The following is a 26,329-nucleotide window of genomic DNA, read 5'->3' as shown; positions in this document are numbered from 1 at the left end:
GGGGAATATCTTACGGTGTTTACATTTCTGGTCTTCCATTCAAATGCAACCAGAGTGGACCCTGCTTAGCTAAGGGGACAAGTCATGCTTGCTACCACAAGACCAGCTCTCCTCTCATGCCTCCTTTGGCATAACTGTTTTGGCAGCACTTATGGGAGATGGCTCATACTGACTCAGACTATTGGTCCACCTAGCTCAGGATTCTCTACACTGACTGACAGCAGCCATCCAGGGTTTCAAATGGATATTTCCCAACCCTGCCTGGAGATGCCAGGGACTGAACATGAGGCCAGGAGCAGATGCCCTTCTCTCCTCAGCAGTACTGAAGGAAGGGAACATCCACTTTCTGGCCAGTCTGCCTAGCCTTGGATGCCATGGACAGGGGAGGAGTGCGGGACAGCACAACAGGTGTGCCATGCAGAGGGAGAGGCCGCCAGCTGTCAGGTGCACTTCTCTCGGTTAGCCTGGCTGTGCACCACGGGGAGACGTGAGGGGATAGCAGGCAGACCACTGTTCCTCTGCTCTCCCCAATAACACTGGGAAAACGAAGCTGGCATTCCTGGAGAGCAGGGCAATGCATATTACAGGCAGCACTTGGTCCTCTTTGCCCCCCCCCCCACTCCTGGGTGCTTGCCCTGGCCAAGTGCATGAACTAGGAAGCTCCTGGTTCAAATGTTGCCTCGGCACCAGTGACACTCTTACCCCTGGAATCCGGGGCCCAAGTCCAGGGCCTCCACAGCCCCTGGGGGCCCCCAGATCCTCTTTAGTCTGTCCCGGGTGGTGTGATTTCCCGGTGGAGCATGATGATGCTCAATTTGTGGCGGGGAGGGGGGGGTCTCCTAAGGCTTTAGGTCCAGGCTCCAAAATTGCCTAGGTGCACCTCTGCTCGGCAATGAACTCATTAGGTGATTCTAGGTAAGCCTGCCTGCCTGCCTAGGCAAAGGGCTATCTATTTTGTATTTAACGGCTTCAAAGGTTGACTATTTAATTACCACACCTCTCCAATGCAATAAAAGGGTAAACATGCATTTATATAGTACATTTTGGTTGCATTGATTGATGGAGCGATCAAAGGAGCTATGTATACAAGAAGGAATCACAGTTAGGACAGCTTGTCTTCTCCCTACATGCCAAATTGCACCTCCAAAGTTGTTTATGCTATATAGCCAGCAGGGTAGCTAGGGGAGATGGGGCCCGCATTCACCCCTCTCTCCAGTGGCCCCTCGTAGTGAAGGAGATAATGAGGAAAATACAGAGGGATGTTGCTGGGGGGGCACCTTAGGAGCTGGGTGGTAATGGTCAAAGTTCTCTCTAATTTTTTTCATCTGTGTGCGGAATGAGTTTTGTTCTGGGTGGCAGTATCAAGGCAGTGTGTGCGCACCTGCATTCAGAGTGGGGCCTTCCTGATTAAATCTGCGTGGCATTTGAAATTAACTGAGCAAACATCAAAAAATTTGTGAGCGCACGCACACATGTGCACACCTTAGAGGGACCACTGGCCCCGGGGTTCTTTGAACCTATCCGCTCAATTATAGCTACACCCCTGTATATAGCTATTTTCCATCTGGGCCCCCTCCACCTCCTGTGTGCAAGATAGGAAGAATAATGTCCTACCTTATAGGACTGTTTTAAACATTGGAACATAGGAACATAGGAAGCTGCCATATACTGAGCCAGACTGGCAGTGGCTTCTCCAGGGTTGCAGGCAGGAATCTCTCTCAGCCCTCTCTTGGAGATGCCAGGGAAGGAACTTGAAACCTTCTGCTCTTCCCAGAGGAGATCCATCCCCTGAGGGGAATATCTTGCAGTACTCGCACATCAAGTCTCCCATTCATATGCAACCAGGGCAGACCCTGCTTAGCTAAGGGGACAAGTTATGTTTGCTACCACAGGACCAGCTCTCCTCTCCTATTGCTGAGAGAATATATGAGAAGAGTTTTGAAAAAGTGAAAGGTGCTATATAAAGGCATGTTACCTTTTTACAGGATTAGAGAGGTGTGGGAAAGAAAGAAGTATCCAGCCTCTGAAGCTATTAAACACAGAATAAATTACCCCTTGCCTAGTTTGTGTATGCCTAGGCTTATTCTCTAGAATAAACGACGCCTTGTTATTTCCTCCTCGAAATTCGGTGCTCTTCATCAGAAGTTACACGTAGCAACAGCTGTATTTTCTAACACAAATGGCAATTGCATACAGCAACCAGTAGGTGGCGCGGCCTCTCTGGGTGCCAGCATCTTCGCCGTTCAAAGGTGTGGTTGTTTCTGGCTTGCTGACTCTGTTGGAAAACAGTAAATAATACTACGCCTCTGGGGACTGAGATAAGCATATACGCCTATTGATAATGGGGGAGACTAAGAGATACTGAATAAATCTCCCCCGAGCTAGAATATATTTGGAGCTGGGTGTATTTTGTGTGGGAAGCATTTGCAGATTTGGATTGGCCAACCTCTTATATTGTCTTGCTGGTGTCCTTTTCCCTCCAGCTCCCATTGCAACAATTTTGACCTCGTGCTTTAAGAAAAGCCCTGCCCCCAGTTCAAACAGAGCCAGTCCTTTTTCAGAGAGCAATATCCTGAAGCTTTATACTTTGTTTTTCCTGACTGGCCTCTTAGTTTTAGCTTCCTGTGTTCCTGAAAGACCTAAGTAGAGGATTCCTGGTTATGTTCGGTTCCCACCCACCCCCCTCACTATCACAGCAGCATTTTAATCAGATTTTCTTTCTGTGATGGGAGATAGCCAAGAGATTCTTAAGGTGAGTTAGTATTGTTTTGTTTAAACAGTATACATTATAGCTACCTTAGTACTTGAGCAATAGCTGCCTGTTATAATTCCATACATATACAAATGTTTAAGCCTCTGGAAAGATTTAATTAACTCTCCTGCTGCTGACTAGAACTGTGGCTGAAAAATGCAGCTGGAAACACAAACATAAATGTTTTATTTCAGAATAAGTGAGACATATTTCTGGCAAGATATGTCCTTACAGAGTAAAATAAACTTCTAGGAGGAAGTGCATACGCACTGTTGAAACATCAAGAGACTGAAAAATCTACATATTTACATTCTTCCATATTGCATTCTTTAATTATATACATTGTAGGTTTTTTGGGGGGAGGGGTGTCCAAAAACAACTGCTACTCTCCCTACCTTACACACTTGAAAACTCTGTTGGGTACATCATGACCCTGGATACTCAGTGACCACTGAGAATCAAGCATACTTGGTGGAGAGCCAGTGTGGTGTAGTGGTTAGAGTGCTGGACCAGAACTGGGGAGACCCGAGTTCAAATCCCCATTCAGCCATGCTATTAGCTGGGTGACTCTGGGCCAGTCACTTCTCTCTCAGCCTAGCCTATTTCACAGGGTTGTTGTGAAAGAGAAACTTAAGTATGTAGTACACCGCTCTAGGCTCCTTGGCAGAAGAGTGGGATATAAATGTAATAATAATACTTTTTATCTTCATAGCCTCACTGTGGCTTTTGTTCCTTGGTCACTCTGAAGCAGGGTTTGCCAACCTTAGATCCGCAAATATTGTTAGACCAGGAGTTCCCAAGCAGATGTTGGGAAACTCCAGTATACTCCAGATGTTGCTGAACAACAACTCCCAGCATCCCCAGCTGCAATGGCCAAAGCCTTTGCCCACTGTGGCTGGGGATTATGGGATTCATATTTCAACAACATACATCTGTGGACCCAAGATTTGGAAACCCCTGCTCTAAAGTTGTGGTAGGGGGATATTGGGATCATTGAAGGAAATGTTGGGAACTAGGATGATAAGGAGAATGAGTAGCCAGTCTGTTTTGTACTCCCAAGCAGGGGTGTAGCTATAATTGAGGAGATGGGTTCAAAGAACCTGGGGGCCCCAGCTCCACCCTTCCCTATTTTTTTCATTATCTCCTTCACTCCAAGGGGCTGCCGGGGGGAGGGGCTAACACTGGCCCCCTCTCCCCTAGCTACGCCCCTGCTCCCAAGAGCCAGTGGAGCCAATGCCGTCATCAGACTAATATTGGTTTCATCATGAAAATTATTTTTGCCTTGCACCAAGAAAGGTGGCTGGTTGATTTCCACATGCTAATTCGTAATAGGTGTTGTAGGTACCACACTGGTGCCTGCACATTGCTTATAAAATTCAGACATTTGCCATCTGCCACAGATATTTTGCTCCTAATTTTAGAAACCCTGAAGGGAGATATTCCAAAACCCTGATAAGTCTAAAAGAAAAAAAGAGGTGAACTGCACTTCTTCATGCACTGCCCCCCCCCAAGATTCTCCTACAATTCTCTCAATTCAGTCTATTATTTCTGATGAGCAGAAGGAAGACGATGACGCCCAGCAGGTTGGTGAGAAAAATTTGAATGCAAATAAGACTCCAAGAAGGGTTATTTACTTTGCAAGTGGTGAATCTATGGAAGAATACAGCACGGAGGAGGAGGAAGATGCAGTAGAGGTCACCTATAAGACACTTCTTGACCCGGTGAGAGGACCCGACAGAAAGTGTGGTGGGGCTGCTTCATTTGTGTTGGAGAATGATGGCATATAATGAGAAGTAGGGCAGCGGGGGAGGGAAAGGATAAACCTGTTAGTTCTGAATGTTGGGCATATAGGGGAGAGAAGTTGGGAAGGAGAGCTCGTCTTGTGGGAGCAAGCATGGATTGTCCCCTTTGCTAAGCAGGGTCTGACTTGACCAGATGGCATCCATCCAAGAGTCCTCAAAGATCTCAAATGTGAAATTGCCGACCCCCTTGCCAAAATATATGACTTATCCCTGCAATCAGGCTCTGTACCGGAGGATTGGAAAGTAGCAAATGTAACACTGATTTTCAAAAGGGGATCCGGGGTGATAAGGGAAAGTACAGGCCGGTTAGCTTAACATCCATTCCAGGCAAAGTGATGGAAAGCATCCTCAAGGATAAAATTGTAAAGCACATAGAACAACAGGCCCTGCTGGGAGAGAACCAGCATGGCTTCTGCAAAGAGAAATCTTGCCTCACAATCCTTTTTGCGTTCTTTGAGAGTGTTAACAGGTGTGTGGATAAGGGTGATCCAGTTGACATAGTATAACTGGACTTCCAAAAAGCTTTTGACAAAGTTCGTCATCAAAGACTCCTAAGAAAACTTAGCAGTCAGGGGATAAGAGGACAGGTTCATGTGTGGATTGGTAACTGGTTGAAGGACAGGAAACAGAGGGTTGGTATAAATGGAGAGTTTTCACAATGGAGGGAAGTAAGAAGTGGGGTCCCCCAGGGATCTGTACTGGGGCCGGTGCTTTTTAATTTATTTATAAATGATCTAGAAGTAGGGGTAAGCAGCGAGGTGGCCAGATTTGCAGATGATACCAGACTCTTTTGGGTAGTGAAATCCAAAACTGATTGTGAGGAGCTCCAAAAGGATCTCTCCAAACTGGGTGAGTGGGCGACAAAATGGCAAATACGGTTCAATGTTGGCAAGTGTAAAGTGATGCACATTGGGACAAAAAAACCCCCAAACTTCAAGTATCCGCTGATGGGATCTGAGCTGTCGGTGATTGAGCAGGAGAGGGATCTTGGGGTCATGGTGGACAGCTCATTGAAAGTGTCGACTCATTGTGCAGCAGCTGTGAAAAAGGCCAATTCCATACTAGGGATAATTAGGGAGGGGGTTGAAAATAAAACTGTTAATATTATAATGCCCTTATATAAAACTATGGTGCGGCCACACCTGGAGTCCTATGTACAATTCTGGTCACCACATCTAAAAAAGGACATTGTAGAACTGGAAAAGGTGCAGAAGTGGTCAACCAAGATGATTAGGGGCCTAGCGCAGCTTTCTTATGAGGCAAGGCTACAACACCAGGGACTATTTAGTTCAGAAAGAAAGATGACTGCGGGGAGACACGATAGAGGTCTATAAAATCATGCATAGTGTGGAGAAAGTGGACAGAGAGAGATTCTTCTCCCTCTCCCATATCACTAGAACCAGGGGTCATCCCATGAAATTGATTGCCAGGAAATTTAGGACCAGCAAACGGAGGTACTTTTTCACACAACGCATCATCAACTTGTAGGATTCTCTGCCACAAGATGTGGTGACAGCCAACAACCTGGATGGCTTTAAGAGGGGTCTGGATAACTTCATGGAGGAGAGGTCTATCAACAGCTACTAGTTGGAGGGCTATAGGCCACCTCCAGCCTCAAAGGCAGGATGCCTCTGTTCCAGTTGCAGGAGAATAACAGCAGGAGAGAGGGCATGCCCTCAGCTCCTGCCTGTAGGCCTCCAGTGGCATCTGGTCGGCCACTGTGTGAAACAGGATCCTGGATTAGATGGACTTTGGGCCTGAACCAGCAGGGCTGTTCTTATGTAATTAAGGGAGGGAGCCAAAGCAGCATAATATTATGGCTAGGATCTAGACCATGATGGGGAAGTTGCAGCTTCAGTTTGCACTAGGATGCCTCTAAATACCAGTTGCAGGAAAGCAACAGCAGGAGAGAACAGCATGCCCTCGGCTCTTGCCTGTGGGCTTCTCAGAGGCATCTGGGGGGCCCCTGTGTGAAACAGGATGCTGGACTGGATGGGCCTTGGGCCCGATCCAGCAGGGATGTTCATAACTTTGTAAACTAACATTCTAAGAAGGCAATGGTTGCCAAGAAGTTGGGAGTGGGGGCTAATGTTTTGCATACTTGCTTAATCCAAGGCTTCACCACTTTGGCCCTCCAGCTGATGTTGGACGACAACCCCCATCATCCCTGACTATTGGCTCTATGAGGATGATGGGGGTTGTTGTCCAACATCAGCTGGAGGGCCAAAGTTGTGCAGCCTTGGTGAAATCAACAAGCTAATTATCTGGCTGCAGGCTGTTGGTATATCATGGCTATGCCTGGGTGCATATGCTCTTTTTACCAGAAACCCTTGCTGCTAGGTGGCCTTAGCTTAATGATCACTCCATCTCACTCATGGGAGAGCCAGTTGTGCTACAAAACAGGTTTCGAGTCCCTGGACGATTATCTGGAGAATAGAGTGGCCCCCAAGCAGACCTTTTTGTCTTTGTTTTACAGACCAAACTCTCCTGGGGTGCTTACCTGAGACTTTGGGCCCGTCGAATGGCAGCAACAGCTTTCTTTAGTAAGTATGTTTTTTTCTGCCATGGTGACCAAGTTGACAGGACAAGAACAATCACTACATCATTGGCACAGTGTGAAAAACAAACACATTCTTCTTCTCCTGAGCTAGTTCAGTCTCCTTCTCTTGGATGACAAGCTCTGTTTCCTTCTTCCTGCAGCAACTAAGAACAAAGCCTGTTTATCTTATTGGAAAATACCAAAATACAAGGTGCATGTGGTGTGGGGACAATCTATGTGCTAGCATTTTCCCTTGGGTTGTGTGGGCAGCATGACCCACGATATCCCTGCTTCCATCTCCATGTGCTTTGCTTGTGAGGTGGGGATCAATATGGGCTCTGTTCAGATGGTGTGTGAATTGCTGCAGTTGCATGCACTGATATCTTTTTGTTTAGCTTTTATCCATCACCTACCTCTTCCTTGGCCTTAACATGAGTTAATAACAGTAATAACATAATAATAACAGTTGTTATTATTTAATAATAACAGTTGTTGTTATTTCTCTCCGATATCTTTCCAGCTTGTGATTTCCTCGGTGGAAAGTTGGCCACGTTCCTTGGACTTAATGAACCCAAATATCAGTACGCGATAGACGAATACTACAGGACACAAGAAAAGGTTAATTTATTATTTTATTACATTTGTATCTTCTTGCATTCTTTTACAGAAGAACTCAAGGTAGAGTACATCAAGTTCCCAGACCATCACCCATCCAGGCACTACGCTTACCTAGAACTACTTAGCATCAGTTTTCCCTCTAACATGGATTCCCAGATGTTGTTGACTACAACTCCCAGAATCCCCAGCTGCAATGGCTTTTGCTTGGGGATTCTGGGAGTTGTAGTCAACGACATCTGGGAATCCCTGTTAGAGGGTACACTGCTTAGCTTGCTCAAAGTAGCTATATCAGGTGCCCTCAGACCATGCTCTGACACCAAGTAAATCCTCTGAGTAAAGGAAAAAACATAATGCATTTAATTTGCCATCAGCATGTTTGGGTTCCCTTTCTGTTTAAAGTTGGCCTTAAGCTGGTTATAGTCCGAAATAAAGAAATAGAATTGGTTTTGTTTTTCAGTTTCAGTTAATGAGTTCTGCTCTACACAAAATACATTGGGCAGCATTCAGAGCAGCACTGGTGCAATTTGCACCAGCAGAAGACACATTTTTGGCCATTCCTCCCTACTAAAGCTTCTTGAGCTCCCCCCCCACACAAAAACCCCCCAACATTGCTAAGAATGGGGAGACCTTCAGCTGTGGCCTAGGATGTTGCACAGCAGGGCTGCAAGAGAAGGGGGGATATGGAGAAATGTGCCTGGATTAATACCACCACCCCTGTGTGTAGTGGTGCCTCTGTTGTGCAATATTCTGTCATAGAATTCATTATAATATTCATACAATTAAAAAGTAGATGGAGAAAGGGGCCTACCTCTTAAAAATCTCATCCAAACACTTTCTGCTTTGGCCAATCTTAAAAGTAAAGTGTGCCATTAAGTCGATTTCGTCTCCTGGTGCCTGCAGAGCCTTATTTGGGTAGAATACAGGAGGGGTTTACCATTGCCTCTTCCCGCGCAGTATGAGACGATGCCTTTCAGCATCTTCCTATATCGCGGCTGCCTGATATAGTACCACCGGGGATTCAAACCAGCAACCTTCTGCTTGCTAATCAAGCATTTCTCCACTGTGCCACTTAAAGTGATTGGGCAGTCTTACCAGGAAACTATTACAGAGCAATAGCAGACTATTTCATACTTATATGGGGCAAATTGATCCTATCAAATTACCCATATTTGCCCGAATCAAGGATGACTCTGAATGTAAGATGATCCCTTTAAAAAGCAGAGGTTAAATACAACTTATACCTGCATTTACTTGAAAGGAACAAGACTCTGAATGTAAGATGACCTCCTAATTTATAATATTAAAAAACTTGGGGGAAAACCTAGTCTTGGATTCAGGTAAATATAGTACCTCCACGAATGTTCTCTGTTTCTGAGAGCTCTTTGGAGAATTTGGAGCAAAATGACCTGCCCACTTTGCTATGTTGAGAAACCTGTTATTGATAGCTTTGATATATGAGTATTGGGAGGCTAGGTTGCTCAAAGGCAGGTTCTGGTGTTTGCTTGTGAGACAGCTGACCAACAAGAAGCAAACAGCTTGGTAGAGAGAAATTTGTGAAGAGCAAATTGGTTGTGAAGTTCCAGGAAAAATAATGGAGTAGGATCCTTTGAAATCTGGTTTCACAGAAATGTTAAAGAAACTTTAGTGCTCATACCTGAAAACAAATGTCACATATTCATGTCATTACATATGAAGTAATCAGACTCCAGCTGTAGTTCAGTTCTCTCAAACAAAAAATGGGATGGTTAATCTTGTGTCTGGATTGCACCACTTCATACTGTACGTAGGGGCTTGCATGATGGAATGAGCTCCTCCATTAAAAATAAAATAAAATAACCTTCTGTACATGCAAAAATATATGCCGGAGGGAGGAGGAGAGTCCAGGTGTTTTCTATGTTTAGGAATCTCTCTCTCTGTAATTCTAACATTTAAGCCTTCACCAGCGGTGTGAAATTGTGTAGTTTGTATGCCAATTTGCAAACCTCATTGGCTGCTTTTGAGAATTAAGCATCTGATACAGAAATCTAAAACAGCTTTCTAACTACATGGCTGACCTGTCAAAGAGGTCCTGTTTGCTTCCTCATCATTCATACATTGGTGGGTGTTTACAGATAAGCATTTACCTAAATTCTAACTTACTTTCGCTAATGCTAAGGGAATAAAATGTGACTAGTGTGTGGTAGGGATGTGCATGGAACCGGCAGGGGCCCGGTTCAAAGGCGAGGGTGGGACAACTTTAAAGGCGGGGGAGGGTGCACTTACCCCTCCCTCCTCTCCCCCCCACCCCCGCTGGCGCTCCGTTTGTAAAGACCCCGTCAGGGTGGCAGCATACCTCCCTGCCGCCCCATCCCCTCCTTGGCCGGAAGTGCCGGGTGCGTATGTGCACACCAAGTGCGTGCACTCACTTGCGCGTGCCCAACATGCACACAAGTGAGTGTGATGTGCATGCGCCTGGCGTGCACATGCACACCCGGCACTTCCAGTCACTTGCAGCCAAGGAGGGGATGGGGCGGTAAGGAGGTATGCTGCTGCCCCAATGGGGTCTTTACAAACAGAATGCTAGCAGGGGGGAAGCGGAGGGAGGGGTAAGTGCACTCTCCCCCCACCCTTAAAGTTGCCCCCCACCGCCTTCGAGTCGCCAAATCCGAACAGGTTCGTGCACACCCCTAGTGTGTGGGTCCACACAGGGCCGGATTAAAGGCAACTGATGCCCTAAGCACAGCCCAACAATGGTGCCCCCCCCTCGGCCCCCTCCATTGCTTAACTGACAAGACATTAAGACTCAAGCAAATTATTTACTTATATCTTAATATTTATTTAAATTTTAAAAAAGTTTTCTTCTAGATTTTTTAAGGTAAAACAAAACAGTTCTACTGCCTATAATTTCATATAAATAGCCACAACAGAAGGAATGATTGAGAAAAATATTTCATCTTCAAGGTCATACATCATAACATACGACCATCTTTTACATGAAGTTTTATCAATATTTTGTACTGCTCTTTACAGTAATCTCGCAAATCAATGACTTTGTTCTTCAGATACATAATTTAGTAGTTTCTCAAAAATTTAGTTGCTCACTGAGCCAAAGAATACATTTTTTTAACAACAGAGAGTAAAGTCGACCATGGCAGATAAAAACAATTACAAAAAATTGACTGAAGTTGAGTGTGGCAGTGAAATGCAAGGTGGCAATAAGGGAGGCAAAAAGAGAGTGAGGAAATTTTAGCTAAAAGTATCAAGGGGAATAATAAAAACGTCTTTAAATACATCAGAAGCAGGAAAGCTGCCAGGGAGGCTGTTGGACCATTAGCTAATGAGGGAGTGAAAGGGATTATTAAGGAGGATATGGAGTTTGCAAGGAAGCTAAATGAGTTCTTTGTGTCCATCTTCACAGCAGAGGATACAGAGCATATACCTGTTCTTGAACCAGACTTTTCAGGGATGGAGGCTAAAGAACTGAGTCAGATAGAAGTGACAAGAGATGATGTTCTAAACTGTCTGGAAAATATGAAAACTAACAAATCGCCGGGGCCAGATGGCATCCATCCAAGAGTCCTCAAAGAACTCAAATGTGAAATTGCCGACCTCCTTGCTAAAATATATAACTTATCCCTGCAATCAGGCTCTGTACCGGAGGACTGGAAAGTAGCAAATGTAACACCGATTTTCAAAAAGGGATCCAGGGTGATCCGGGAAATCATAGGCCGGTTATCTTAACGTCCGTTCCAGGCAAATTGATGGAAGGCATCTTCAAAGATAAAATTGTAAAGCACATAGAAGAACAGGCCCTGCTGGGAGAGAACCAGCATGGTTTCTGCAAAGGAAAATCTTGCCTCACCAACCTTTTGGAGTTCTTTGAGAGTGTTAACAAGTGTATGGATCAAAGTGATCCAGTTGATATAGTATACCTGGACTTCCAAAAAGCTTTTGACAAAGTTCCTCATCAAAGACTCCTGAGAAAACTTAGAGGTCATGGGATAAGGGGACAAGTACATTTGTAGATTGCAAACTGGTTAAATGGCAAGAAACAGAGGGTAGGGATAAACTGAGAGTTTTCACAATGGAGGGAAATAAGCAGTGGGGTCCCCCAGAAATATGTACTGGGACTGGTGCTTTTTAATCTATTCATAAATGATTTAGAAGTAGGGGTAAGCAGCGAGGTGGCCAAATTTGCAGATAATACCAAACTCTTTTGGGTAGTGAAATCCAAAACGGATTGTGAGGAGCTCCAAAAGGATCTCTCCAAGCTGGGTGAGTGGGCAACAAAATGGCAAATACGGTTCAGTGTTGGCAAGTGTAAAGTGATGCACATTGGGACAAAAAAACCCCACAACTCAACTTCAAGGATATGCTGATGGGATCTGAGCTGTCGGTGACTGAGCAGGAGAGGGATCTTGGGGTCATGGTGGACAGCTCATTGAAAGTGTCGACTCAATGTGCAGCAGCTGTGAAAAAGGCCAATTCCATGCTAAGGATAATTAGGAAGGGAGTTGAAAATAAAACTGTTAATATTATAATGCCCTTATATAAAACTATGGTGCGGCCACACCTGGAGTACTGCGTACAATTCTGGTCACCACGTCTAAAAAAGGACATTGTAGAACTGGAAAAGGTGCAGAAGAGGGCAACCAAGATGATCAAGGGCCTACAGCACCTTTCTTATGAGGCAAGGCTACAACACCAGGGGCTATTTAGTTTAGAAAGAAAGATGACTGCGGGGAGACATGATAGAGGTCTATAAAACCATGCATGGTGTGGACAAAGTGGATAGAGAGAAATTCTTCTCCATCTCACATAACACTAGAACCAGGGATCGTCCCATGAAATTGATTGCCAGGAAATCTGAGACCAACAAACGGAAGTACTTTTTCACACAACATATAATCAACTTGTGGAATTCTCTGCCACAAGATGTGGTGACAGCCAACAACCTGGATAGCTTTAAGAGGGGTTTGGATAACTTCATGGAGGAGAGGGCTATCATCGGCTACTAGTTGGAGGGCTGTAGGCCACCTCCAGCCTCAAAGGCAGGATGCCTCTGAGTACCAGTTGCAGGAGAATAACAGCAGGAGAGAGGGCATGCCCTCAAATCCTGCCTGTAGACTCCCAGTGGCATCTGGTGGGCCACTGTGTGAAACAGGATGCTGGACTAGATGGGCCTTGGGCCTAATGAAGCAGGGCTGTTCTTATGTTCAGTCAAAGAGTTAAGGGCATGATAGCTAGGGGGGAAACTCTGTGGTGCCCCCCCTTCCCTTGATGCCCTAAGGAAGTGCTTGTTTTGCCTTATGGTTAATCTAGGGCTGGGTCCACACAAATCCAGTTAATATTCATCTGGAAGGGTCTGTGGATTTTTCAGAATTTGGAAGCATGCCCCCTAATTAAAGAGATTCAAATAGACTCTCTCCAAACTAAAAATTGCATATTGGGGATGCTTTTACATATGCATGAAGGGGAGGAGTGGGTTTTGTTTTGCATCCCCCCTCTTTCACTTTGCAGTTGCCTGTGCCTCCCAAAAACGTGTTCCTGAGGGTTGTGCGACTCTCATTAAAAGGGGTGGGGTGGGGAGGTAAATGTGTCTCCAAAGGAGGGAAGAAAGACAACAAGCAGCATTTGCAATGTTATGTAGTTACTAATATATCTCTTAGCCACCTAATGGCGCAGTGGGGAAATGACTTGACTAGCAAGTCAGAGGTTGCCGGTTTGAATCCCACTGGTATGTTTCCCAGACACCTATATTGGGCAGCAGCGATAGAGGAAGATGCTGAAAGGCATCATCTCATACTGTGCGGCATATGGCAATGGAAAACCCCTCCTATATTCTACCAAAGAAAACCGCAGGGCTCTGTGGTCGCCAGGAGTCGACATCGACTCGAGGGCACACTTTACCTTTAATATATCTCTTAATGTGTGTTGAATGAAGGTTAATAAACACCAGCAATTGCAGAAAGTGAATTCATCTGAGGGTATTTCCCAGTCAGTCTGTAAACTGTTTGGACAGAGATGATGCATGTTGATTGGGTGATGTATGAAATTACTGAAATATCCAGTAAATGTATGCATACTCTTTGGATTTTATACATGTTCTCCAATCAATTCATATTAACCTCAACATACAAAAACTAGTGCAGCCATCTGGGAAGCTAGTTTGTCTAATTTAATTTTTAAAATCTCACATAAGGTCATGAGAAACTCTGGTCTAGCTGTCGTCATCGCATATCTCCCTCAACTAGTATAGGTTTGGTTTAGTTCACTTTTTCACTAGGATTCCCCCCCCCCTTTTTTTTCCCCTTTTGGTTATCTGGGATTTGTTTCAGGAAAATGAAAGTGACGAAGATGGTGAAGAGATGCCAACAATGGAAGAGATTGTTGTACAGAATGAAAAACAGCGTCTGCAGATGCAGAGCCTGGAATATGGGTCCATTCATTGCCAAGACATGTCTGCATTTTCTCAGGAAAACACTGTTGAAAATGTCAATGAACTTGGAGGAGGCAGCTTGCCAGATCCAAAATGCACCTCAGCCACTGGGAAATGAAGGCAACGTTATGAGTCACCCCTCACCCTCACCCTACTAAATTGCCTGCTCGATAGGAAAAGAATAAGTTGTTGGCGACTGAGGAAGTGATGTCAGGATGGCCTTAAACCTGTGTTCCTGGGAGTGCTGTGGCCCCTCAGTGAGAAGGATGTAGCCATGGCAGGCAGAATTCCTTGCAGTGGCAGCACCAGAGGAAAAACCTTGGTGCAGGCCACAGAAGGGGCAATGTGCATTTCTAGTAGGTACCATGTGTTAGATTCTGAAAGAGAAATAACAGAATATTTCAGGTGAATGCTAGCCCCATCCTAAACTTATTTTCTCTGAGATAAGTCCTATTTATTTCAAAGACGTTACAAGTTCTCTTCACCATCATGGTTCCGTCACCAACAGACAGAAAGGAACCAATGGTGAGCTTGTGTGTACTGACGATAATAAACAAAAGCACTCTTGAGTATGTGAAAAGTGACTTTCCTTCAAGTAACCACAGGAGTCCAGCAAAGGGTAAGGGTGTGTGTGTGTGTGTGTGTGTGTGTGTGTGTGTGTGTGTGTGCGTGCACAAATGGGAGATCTATTTGCAGGGGGGATGAGACACCCCATTGCATCCCCTAGTGCTGCCTATGGTTACCTGAAGGATGGTTTTTCTTTAGTACTGTCCCCTGAAATGTTCAGCCACAGAGGAGCATTGTGTGTCCTGTTGGGGGCACCCTCAGTTCACCTGGAAGGTGAAATGCAAGACGCAGAGGTCATCCACACAATCAAAAACTGTGTTCTACCCGGGTTTAGGAGCTGTGTGTGCCTCCAATTTTCAGTTGTGTGGAAGCAAGGTAGGAAGAAAACCTGGGTAGAAATGATTGTGTGGAAGCAAGGTAGGTGGAAAACCTGGATATCTTTTCCTCCTACCTTGCTTCCACACAATCACTTCTACCCGGGTTTTCCTCTTACCTTGCTTCCGTGCAACCAAAAATTGGGGGCACATACAGCTCCCAAACCTAGGTAGAACATAGTTTTTGATTGTGTGAATGACCTCACATGATCTGTGTGTGCCACCCTAGAACATCCCTCAGAACCCACTGCAACATCAAAAGTTCCTCAGCAGACAAATGGATGTCTAAAGGATTTCCTGAAGAAAATGTTGAGAATGGCTGTTTTAGAGGAAATAGATTGTTCCTTCTCTTTTTTTCTGCCCAGCATAACAACAACAACAGATATTTATATACTGCTTTTCAACAAAAGTTTCCAAAGCGGTTTACATAGAGAAATAATAAATTAAATAAATTAAATGGCTCCCTGTCGCCAAAGGGCTCACAGTCTAAAAAGAAACACAAGATAGACACCAGCAACAGCCACTGGAGGTACTATGCGAGGGTGAATAGGGCCAGTTACTCTCCCCCTGCTAAATCACCACATTAAAAAGGTGCCTCTTTGCCCAGTTAACAGATGTTGTGGAGGATGACATTTCACTGGGATAATACATATCCAACTTAGAGGAAGGTGAAATGTCACCCTCCACACCCTCTGTCTTTTTATTATTCGTATTTGCAGTTGTCTGTCTATTCTGGTAAATGGAATATGTAAATATGGATGTACTTTGACTTGAATTTAGAAATCGGATTGTTCTGAAAGTGGAAAACTCAATAGGATATTAAACGTAACTTGGTATGAGTATCTCCAGCATAAGGGAAAATTGTATCACTGGTGATGCTTCCTGATTGAATAACAGAGATGTTTTAACCAATTGGAAAGAAGACACTCCTTTATAACACATCATTAATGCACTGGATATGCACAAAGAGGCACTGGAAAGGCCACAGAACCAAGTGGGCTTTCTGTTTTGTGAGGCATTTAACGTTTGGCTTTATCAGTGAAACAATATTATTATTAGTCTGCTAACCTGTCTTTGATTTTGATTCTTATATTTAATGTTTTATTATATTTTACATTAGTTTATTTCCTTATTAGTGACTTTATGCTTGTTTTGAACAAGGCCAGGTGGGATAAAAATCACTCGGCTAAATACATGAATAAATGAAAAAACAAACACTGTTAAGCATTTCTTCTTTTACTGAGTGGTGAGAAATCCAAGGGCAGTGCTGCAGCCAGGAATCTTATGGTGCCCATAAGATTGGGGAATCCTTACAGAATGGCCGGGATGCACATGCAGGTAAGCCCTAGTCATGTGTGAAATCCAATGCATAGGAACATAGGAAGCTGCCATATACTGAGTCAGACCACTGGTCTATCAAGCTCAGTATTGTCTTCACAGACTGGCAGCGGCTTCTCCAAGGTTGTAGGCAGGGATCTCTCTTAGCCCTATCTTGGAGATGCTGCCAGAGAGGGAACTTGGAACCTTCTGCTCTTCCCAGAGCGGCTCCATCCCCTGAGGGGAATATCTTACAGTGCTCACTCTTCTAGTCTCCCATTCAAATGCAACCAGGGTGGACCCTGCTTAGCTAAGGGGAGAAGTCATGTTTGCTACCACAAGACCAGCTCTCTCTCTCTTCTCCAGCAGGTACAATCTGTGTACAGGGTACACACATCTGCACACCACACAGTATTCCAGACATTCTGTTCAATGCACACACAGCAGTATATTTCCTCTTTGAAGCCTGCATTTGAGGGAGGCTGTATTTAGGTTTACTCCTGAAATGAATGCATGTACAGCTGCATTTTGTCTTTCACGCAAAACCATGTATATATGTATAGACTCCTGGTTCACGTCTAATGTCTGATCCTAAAGCCTTTAGTCTAATAAATATGGTTGGAGTCCTTTAAGGTATTGGCCAACATCCAGACTAACTCTGCCAATGCACCAGGGATCTCTGTTGCACAAATAGGTGCTTTTCGGTGGTTCCCCTCTCCAGCTGCCCGTGCCTCCCAAAACTGTCTCCTGGAGGGTCCCCTGACTCGGTAGGAGTGATTGGAGGAACACTGGCATGCCCTGTGTGTGGCAGATGAAGGAAGGGGAGCAGGGTGGAGGAGTGGTTGGTGTACAGTGTGCTCCACATGATGGGATGGAGGGCTGCATTTTGCCCTGCTGCTGCCTCAGGCTCCAGGGAGGGCTTGGACTGGGAGTTATTTGCACATGGCTTCATGCTGTGGGGTAAAAGTTCAGCGTAGCCACTTTGAATCACACTTGTGGCATTGAGGGAAGCAGCCCTCCCCTCTGCTCTCGGGTTTCGTTTTGATGCAAGTTCACATGGCATGCCTCTATGTTTTCCTTCTAGCCCAGTGTTTCTCAACCACCGGTCCACGAGGCGTTGGGTACCGGTCCGTGAGGCATCACTAATAAAAATCACCCCCCAAAAAACCAATTTTGGGCCAGTGGGGGCCACTGGGAGCTCTCTGGAGCTCATTTCCAGGCAGCCCTTGCTGCTGGATAACGTTCATTTCACTTCCTCAAAATGAACATTACCCAGCAGTGAGGGCAGCCTGGAAATGAGCTCCAGAGAGCTGCCCGAAATCGTTTTTGGGGGGATGCCTGGGCATAGGGGGTGGGGGTGAGGGGGGCAACCCCCTTACTAACTGCTGGTCCAGGAAACAGCGCATGAATAATGTGCCGGTCCATGGCTCCAAAAACATTGAGAAACACTGTTCTAGCCAATGGAGGGGGCGGGTAGAGAGAGATTACTCAAGAGCTACATCTGCATTTCTAAAGAGAATGTCCCTCCTATCATGCTAATGATTGCTCCGGTGTTTTCAGAAAAAGCAGCTTAAAACCAGCATTTTAAAAACCCGGAAATAATTCAAGATAAGCTAGAATTTGCAAGACAAAGCCCAGTTTGTGCGTGGAGTGAGTCCAAGGATCTTGAAGGGGTATGTTTGGCTGGTGTGTGAACGCACTTGCTCTCTTCTGAAGGAGATTTGGGGTAGAAGACCTGTATGTAAAGCCTCCTGGCCCTGCTGGTAGCCAGGAGTTAAGAAATCAGTTGCACTAAGTTCCTGCATAAATATGGATTATTCAAGTCTAGGGCACCCTGCAATGGGACAAGGAGCCAGTTCACTTCTGAAGGATTTCCCGATTCTTTATACGGGGCCAGTTCACATGAATCCTGTTTAAACAGGGTTTCGGAGTGTGTGTAGAGAGGTGGTTCAGATGATCACCCCTTTCATGCAAGTAAAGGATGTGTTGTGATCACGTCGGCACAACCTTGCGTGACATCGTCAGGCAGGCATGTTCGTGCCCCAGCCCCGCCATTACTGTGCGCAGCAGGGGTGTACACCACGGCAGTGTGCACCCCTGCTAGCCGCTGTTCATATGAGCCAGCCCATGGCCTTGGGTGCTTTCAAGACTCTCCATCCTTACAACTGTAGTAACTAGGCTGGCCGGTTTTTAGCTGGCAGGACCCCTGTGCCATTAACAGTTTGAGCAGCAGGCAAACAGTGAATTGGCAAAGTCTCGCACATCGCTGCATCGCCCTGCACTTTTAATGGCTCAGGTCAGGAGTCCTGCTAGGGTAAAAAAGCAGCAACCATCCAAGAAGGATCAGGGCCCACTCCAGATCGCAGCCTTCAACAAATGGGCCCCCTCAAGTCGCTCTGCCACCACTGCACAAAATCTAGGGGGATGGAGGTGGTCTCAGGGATCAGCAAGGGGCTCCGGGCAGCTGCCCAGCAACACCGACCCTTGGGCCAGGGGGTCAGCTTGCAACCAAAGCAAAAGAAGCTGCCGCTCCTCTCTCTCCCCCTCCCCTGGTCATGTTTCCTTTCCCATCCTCCTGCCTGCTGGAGCAGAATATTTTCTGCTCAACAAACCCACAACCAAACAGACCCCTTAATTTTGTCTCACAGAGGAGAGGGGAGAGGAGAAAGGGACCAGATAAGGAGTGGCCAGGGGCAGTGGTGGCTACATTGCCTTTCATTGCTGGGGAGGTGAGTCTTCTTTCTGGGTTGCAACCTGAATGCACAGAGTTGTGAAGAGGACTAGGTTGAAGTGTATAAAATACATTGTTCAAAGAAGAGATGCATTTGGAAAATATTTCCACTGCAATCCCTCAAAAACCATAGAGTAGGTGCTGGTCTGATTCTTATCTCCCAGTCACTAACTCAGCTTAGAATCACCCTATTTACCTGAATCCAAGACTACATTTCCCCCAAGCTCTTTGATGTTACAAATTGGGGGGTTGTCTTAAATCCAGAGACCTCTTCCTTTCACCTAAATACAGGTATAACCTTTTGTCTTAAGGAGGTTGTCTTAAGTTCAAAATCCACCTCTTCTGCTGCTCTGAAATGATCCAGAAAGTTTGTAAAGAAATGCCCAATGTGCATATAAATCTGAAATAAAAACCACACACACCTTCTGTAACTGGAACTTCATACTGATATAACTGAGATAACACCAGTTATATCTTCATACTGATTTAACACCAGCCATTGTGATTAGGAGTCATATTATTGTTCACCACAAGGGGGCACTGCATAATAAGCTCCAAAATTGACAGCCTTTTAAAGTTACATGAAGGACCTTAACATTGTAGGTGGCTTTATGATAAAGGTAACACTTGTATTGAAAGTAAGGTAAAGTGTGCCGTCAAGTCGGTTTCAACTCCTGGCACCCACAAAGTCCTGTGGTTTTCTTTGACAGAATACAAGAGGGGTTTACCATTGCCTCCTCCCGCGCAGTATGAGATTATGCCTTTCAGCATCTTCCTATATCGCTGCTGCCCGATATAGTACCAGCTGGGATTCAAACTGACAACCTTCTGCTTTTTAGTCAAGCATTTCCCCGCTGCGCCACTTACGGTGGCTATAACACTTGTATTAGGACTAACCTTGTATTAGGACCAACCAAAACGTAACAAAGCATCAAAACAGTCAGCTTGTGAGTCCTAGATAATTCTTGACTAGGCTAGACGTTAAGCGAAAGGCTGAGCAGGCAGGGGCATGCTTGGAAGTGGCCAAATAACCTGCAGCCTGTAAATCTAAATCTACATTTGGATTTTACAAACTGCAGACTACTGAGGTGCCTCCAGCATGTTCCCTGCCTCCTTTGGCTTTCCGTCTAGCCTGATGAAGAATTCTGTTGTTAGTTTTTGGTCAGTCCAGTCCTGTTAGAAGGCATTACTTACTTTGGCTTGAGAATGATAGATGATGTTAGCAAGACCACTAGTTAGAAAGAAGGAGAACGTCCATTCTGTTTTCACACCTCCAATTATGGTTTTGCTTCTGGTCGGTGATCAAAATAAAGATTCATTCATTCGTCCATTCGTTCAAACAAACCTCTAAGTATCTTATCCTCCGTATCCTTGCTGAGCAGGGACCTTGTGCAATTTTCACAGCACCACTGGCTGACCAGTTCTTGCATTCTGAAAAGAACCCACACTTTCCCCCAATCATCAGAAAATTAGTAATTAAATAGGGTGGGCTTTGCTTGCTTGCTTGCTTGCTTGCTTGCTTGCTTGCTTTCTTTCTTTCTTTCTTTCTTTCTTTCTTTCTTTCTTTCTTTCTTTCTTTCTTTCAATATGTATATACTGCTTTTCAACAAAAACAAGTTCTCAAAGTGCTTTACATAGGAAAATATATGGTCCACTGTTTCCAAAGGAACATCCACTGGAGGGATGATGTGTTTGGGTTAGACAGGGCCAATAGCTTTCCTCTTACTAAATATAAAGAAAATTGCCACTTAAAAAGGTGCCTCTTTGCTCAGTTAGCAGGGAGCTCTTGCAAGAACTGACCAGCAGGTGGTGCTGTGAAATCATGCAAGGTCTGCTTGGTGTCTATACAAAGGGTAAGATTGTGATAGGAAGTAACTCAGAAGCCTGCAGCAGCAGCATGTGCACAGGGAGTACAGCTGTGACTGGACTTGTATTTCCATAACATAAGTCCAAACATATACTGTGCTGTGCTGGGGGTGGATAGGGCCAGCTGCTCTACCCCTGCTAAATAAGGAGAATCACCACTGTTTAAAAATGGCCTCTTTGCCCAGTTAGCAGGGGATAACTAAGACTCTAGCCATCTAATGGCGCAGTGAGGAAATGACTTGCCTAGCGAGCAAGAGGTTGCCGGTTCAAATCCCCGCTGGTATGTTCCCCAGACTATATCAGACAGCAGCGATATAGGAAGATGGTGAAAGGCATCATCTCACACTGCGCGGGAGATGGCAATGGTAAACCCCTCCTGTATTCTACAAAAGAAAACCACGGGGTTCTGTGGTCACCAGGAGTCGACACCAACTTGACGGCACAACGTTACCTTTACCTTTACCTGAGACTCTTAAAACTCTTCCACCACATTCTGCTGCATTTGTAGAAGACCAAGACTTATTCGCTGCCTTAGACTACAGTGATATACAAGACTGGACCAAGGTAGAGAACCCTTGCCATACAGGAGGGCCACCCAACTCCAGCTCTCCAGCTGTTTTTGGACTGCAGCTCCCATCATCCACAGCCTCAGTGACCAATAGTCAGAGACTATGGGATCTGTAGTCCCACATCTGCAGGGGGGCTGAAGCTGTGCAGCCTTGCTGCAGAAGATTCCGGTTCGGAGGGCCCAGTTCAGTGTAATAATCCCTGGAAAGAGCAAAAGAACCATCCTTTGCCGGAAGAGCCTAGTGGTGTATGATAAGCAGTCATCAACATTGTTGAATGTTGGTCACAGAGAAATTATTTGGAGCTTAAGATTGGCTAAAAGTTCTCAATAAGGCGGCTGCCTTTTTGTATGCTGAAGCTTCTGCTGCTTTAACAGCTTCACAACTAGCATAAATTGGACAGATGCAGATATTTCCTGTTACTGAGCTTTTAAACCCATTAAGAACCCTGCTGAGGAAAAAGGGGGCCAGCCCTACTGAAAGTGTATGCCAGCCTGGTGATGATGGGCGTTGTGGTTCAGCAACACCTGGAAGACCACAGGTTGGGAACACCTGCTCTACAGGACCAGAGCATCCAGGCAGGGTGGCTGGCTGCTCCCTCAGGATTATTACAAAAAGCAGCTGTGGAAAGTGGTGAATCCTTCCCCCGCCCCCAAGCCATTTTCCTCCTGAAACTCAGCCCCTTGAACCTACGATTTGCAGCCATTTGTTACCCTTCAAGCAGGGGCAGAGCCACCTTTGGGCGAACGGGTTCAAAGAACCCAGGCCGTGCCCAATCAGGGGCTGTGCCTCGCGGCCCCAACACGCCCCTCGCGTCTGACATCTGACGCGTCTGATGGAGAATTGCAGCCCCTTCGGGAGTTAAATGGCCGGTGCTTCGAATGCAGCGCCAGCCAGACTCCAACTCCCAAACAGAGCCGCATGGCTCCATTCAGGAGCGAGACCCCACGCCCCCCACGTCTGACGTCAGACGCGGGGGGCAGGGTGAGCGGGGCTGTGGCCGCACATGGGCCACTGGCGGTCAGGCTCCGCGCCTGCCTTCAAGGCTGAATAGTAGCTTCACAGACAGTTTTCAGTAGGAATTTGGGTGTGGCGGGGGGAGGATGGAAATGGCAGCGCTTAAGGCAGGATTGATTTTTGAAGGGGAAATGGCACAGGTTAACCCCTGCCTTCTCCCTGGACCACAGGGCACCTCATGGCCGCTTTCTCTAAAGATGACAGCAGGAATCCCAAGCATGGGATTCTGATATGGATTTAACTTATTTACTATGGCCATATCTCATCTTTGTGGGGATAAGGAAGCCCATACAAGCAGCATTTTACCCAGTTGCTTGCTACAAAGTATATTTGTTGCAACTTTACAATCGTTTTGGTCAATTGATGTAATCGACAAGTCCTATGCCCTTATTTCTCCATTTTACAAAATCAAATATTGTTTATTAATGTTTAATACAATAAAGCCGTTTAGGATCTTGAAGATCAGAGATAGCACCTTGAAGTGAACCTGGACACAGATGATGATGATTGATGATGATGATTTTACATCTATATTCTGCTCTTCCTCCAAGGAGCCCAGAGAGGTGTACTACATACTTGAGTTTCTCTTTCACAACAACCCTGTGAAGTAGGTTAGGCTGAGAGAGAAGTGACTGGCCCAGAGTTACCCAGCTAGTTTCATGGCTGAATGGGGATTTGAACTCAGGTCTCCCCGGTCCTAATCCAGCACTCTAACCACTACACCACACTGGCAGTTCTTTCAAAGCTAGGGTAATATGGTCCACCCAAGTGGCCCCTAAAGCAAGTTTGGTGGCTGCATTCTGCACTAGCTGAAGCTGCTGGGTGCTTCCCTAGGGACATCCCACACATGACACATTGCAGTAGTCCAAGCACAGTGTGACTAAGGCATGCACAACCATGGCCAGATCTGCTTTCTCAAGGAAGTGTCACAGCTGGTGCCCAGCCCAAGCTTAACAAAGGCACTTCTGGCCACAGCTGCCACCTGGCCTTACAGGAGCAGCACTGGGTTCAGGAAAACCCCTAGATTGTGCATCTGGGGCATAACAAAGTTGAGGTGAGCTCAACTTTGAGAATCGCTGCCATTTTAAAAAGGTGCCTCTTTGCTCAGTTAGCGGGGGTCTGGAGGTTAGTGGTGCTCAGAAACATTTGTCCATGCAAGGATGGTACTTTGTGAAAGTGAAGCTTGCAAAAGAAAGAAGTTTAACAATTCTTGACTGCAGGCAGAATAACTTACTTGAAAATGGAGGCACAGAAAGGAAAAAAATGGAGGAACAGAAAGGAAGAAAATAATAGAAATCCATACTCTTAAAATATACTGCTTTATAACCATTTCACCTTGAGCATATTCAAGAGAGGGCCCTTGCTGAACCTTATTCTCCTTATCAAAATGCAAAATAGCAAGTCGCTCTTATCCTGTTCCAGATAAAACCTGCTGCTTCTTCCCATGGTTGCCAGATTGTTTCTCCATCCTGATTTCTCCTTAGGGAAGGGAGAAGAGTTGAAAGGGGTGATAAAGAATGTTCCTGACTCCAGCCTGGACACCATTAAAAATTAACTTCCACTCTCTCTCACTGTGTGTAACCAATGTAACTCCCACAGAAACTGATAACCTGTCAGCTTCCAGACTGGCATATTTGTATGCACATCTTTAGCTAAGGGGATTTAAGCTAAATGTTGGAAGTGAAGGACTATGCGCTATCTCTTGTCTCAGTGACATAGGAGGACAGGCTAGTGAGTCAGAGGGCTAGAGGGTCAAGACATTGGTCATCCCTTCTCTACTGCTCTGACACTATCCCTTTGATATGTAGATTGCTAATCTTAGGGATTTCCTTCCTTCCTCTCTCCCTTCTCTTCCTCTCTTCCCTCTACCTTTCAACATGCAAGCTCCTCTCCCCGCATCATGTGTGCAGAGATGCAGAACCCATCTGCATCCAGCTAGATAGATAGATAAAGAGATTCTATCTTCTCACTTTCCTATCTAGAATGGAGTTCTCTAATAAATACTCCTTATATTGATTTGAAACTATGAACTGGCTCCAAGTTATTTTACTCTCAGCATACACGCATGCCTAACTAAATTCCGCTGTGTTGTGCCTCTGTGCACTGTGCTATAATGAAAAAGGGTTTCTCCTACCAGAGAAAATTCCCAACACTAAAGGGGCTCCAATCCCCTGTAACCTTGGCATCTCTAAAAAATCCACCACAGCAACATCATCTTCAATAACTCAGACACAAGAAACTGTAGCTGGGAATGATGGGAGTTGTAGTTCAGCAAGATCTGGGGGACCACTGGTTGGGAACCTCTGCTGTATGACATATTAAATAAATAAAGGAAGTCAGATCAGGATCACTGAAATTGCCCTCCCTTGCATCATTTTAGGTTGTAAGCCTTCGGGTAGAGTTGTCTGTATGTTTTAACATATAATGTGTGTGGTGATTAATGAGGGTGTAGATGCTACACAGCCACCTAATGGAGCAGCGGGAAAATGACTTGACTAGCAAGCTAGAGGTTGCCAGCACCTATATCGGGCAGTAGCAATATAGGAAGATGCTGAAAGGCATCGTCTTACACTGCGCGGGAGATGGCAATGGTAAACCCCTCCTGTATTCTACCAAAGACAACCACAGGGCTCTGTGGGCGCCAGGAGTCGAAATCGACTTGATGGTACACTTTACTTTTAGATGCCTAAGAGTAATAATGACAACAAATATGTACTTCCGTTTAAAGATTTTGAAGGAAATTCCTCCAGATTCTTTAAATGGAAGTGCTTTGTTCTAGTAGTAGTAATTATTAGTAAACATCTACACCCACACTAATCAGCACACAAATTATATTTTAAGACATACACACAACTCTACCTGAAGGGTAGAAGGCAATCATTATTTGCATGTGGACACAAGAATTCTCCTCAGGGGCCTTTTGGGAAGATGGGATGGGTCCATTCAACTTATCTGATCCTTGCCACACTGTACCAGTTTCCTGACCCGAACCTGTGCTAATCCTGTCTCTATTTACAAGGTATTTACAAGGTAGAAATACCTTGGCAGAAATACCACTGTCCCCACAATGTGAATCATTCTCCCACACCACATGAATCCACTTTTTCAAGGAACTTTTGCCAGACTCCAAGTCTGATGATGAAGTACCAAACAAGTGTTAGGAAAAATTGTTATGCAGAAGCACTCTGTGCAAAGTCCTCTTACCTCTGGTTAACTTTAAAAAAGGGTTACATTTTCTTTATCCTGTTTTTTAAAAAACAAACAAACTATTTTTCTTATTCATTCACCACACACATATATATATATATATCAATGATTAAGTGCCGTCAGGTCGGTGTGGACTCTTAGTGACCACACAGATAGATTCTCTCCAGGATTCTCTGTCTTCAATTTGGCCTTTAAGGTAGGGGTGTGTGTGTGTGTGTGTGTGTGTGTGTGTGTGTGTGTGTGTGTGTCTGTCTGTCTGTCTGTCTGTCTGTCTATATGTATATATTTCTTCCAGCCTCCTCAGTTTGTTTTTGCTACTTTCATTTTCCCACCTTTGTCTTCATGGCAGCAGTATATCTGAAATTCTTTAAAATAATCATACTGATATATATGAAAATGTTTGGTCATTATTAAAAAAACAAAACCTTTTATGAGCTTCTGAGGGAATGTGAAATAGACTCTGGACTATTATCTGATGCTTAACATATAGATTGAAATACCCCTGCTGGGAAATCGCTAGCATATTGCCATCTGATTAAGATTATCTGAACAGTC

The 26,329-nt window shown here is 45.2% G+C and overlaps 1 protein-coding gene across 1 annotated transcript; it reads left to right on the top strand.

Annotated features, from left to right (window-relative positions):
* Nucleotides 1-2,665: 2,665 nt before the first annotated feature.
* On the top strand, nt 2,666-15,012 carry FAM177B (family with sequence similarity 177 member B). The gene is made up of 5 exons (XM_053285799.1): nt 2,666-2,752; nt 4,312-4,473; nt 7,031-7,097; nt 7,614-7,711; nt 14,029-15,012. Exons 1-5 carry the CDS (start codon nt 2,726-2,728, stop codon nt 14,245-14,247), a joined length of 573 nt encoding a protein of 190 aa, XP_053141774.1. The 5' UTR covers nt 2,666-2,725; the 3' UTR covers nt 14,248-15,012.
* Nucleotides 15,013-26,329: the final 11,317 nt, after the last annotated feature.

The sequence above is a fragment of the Hemicordylus capensis genome, chromosome 1 (genome assembly GCF_027244095.1).
Source record: "Hemicordylus capensis ecotype Gifberg chromosome 1, rHemCap1.1.pri, whole genome shotgun sequence".
Lineage (NCBI taxonomy): Eukaryota > Metazoa > Chordata > Lepidosauria > Squamata > Cordylidae > Hemicordylus > Hemicordylus capensis.
Note: the sequence above shows the minus strand (reverse complement) of the source record. Positions and strands in the feature narration are given on the sequence as shown.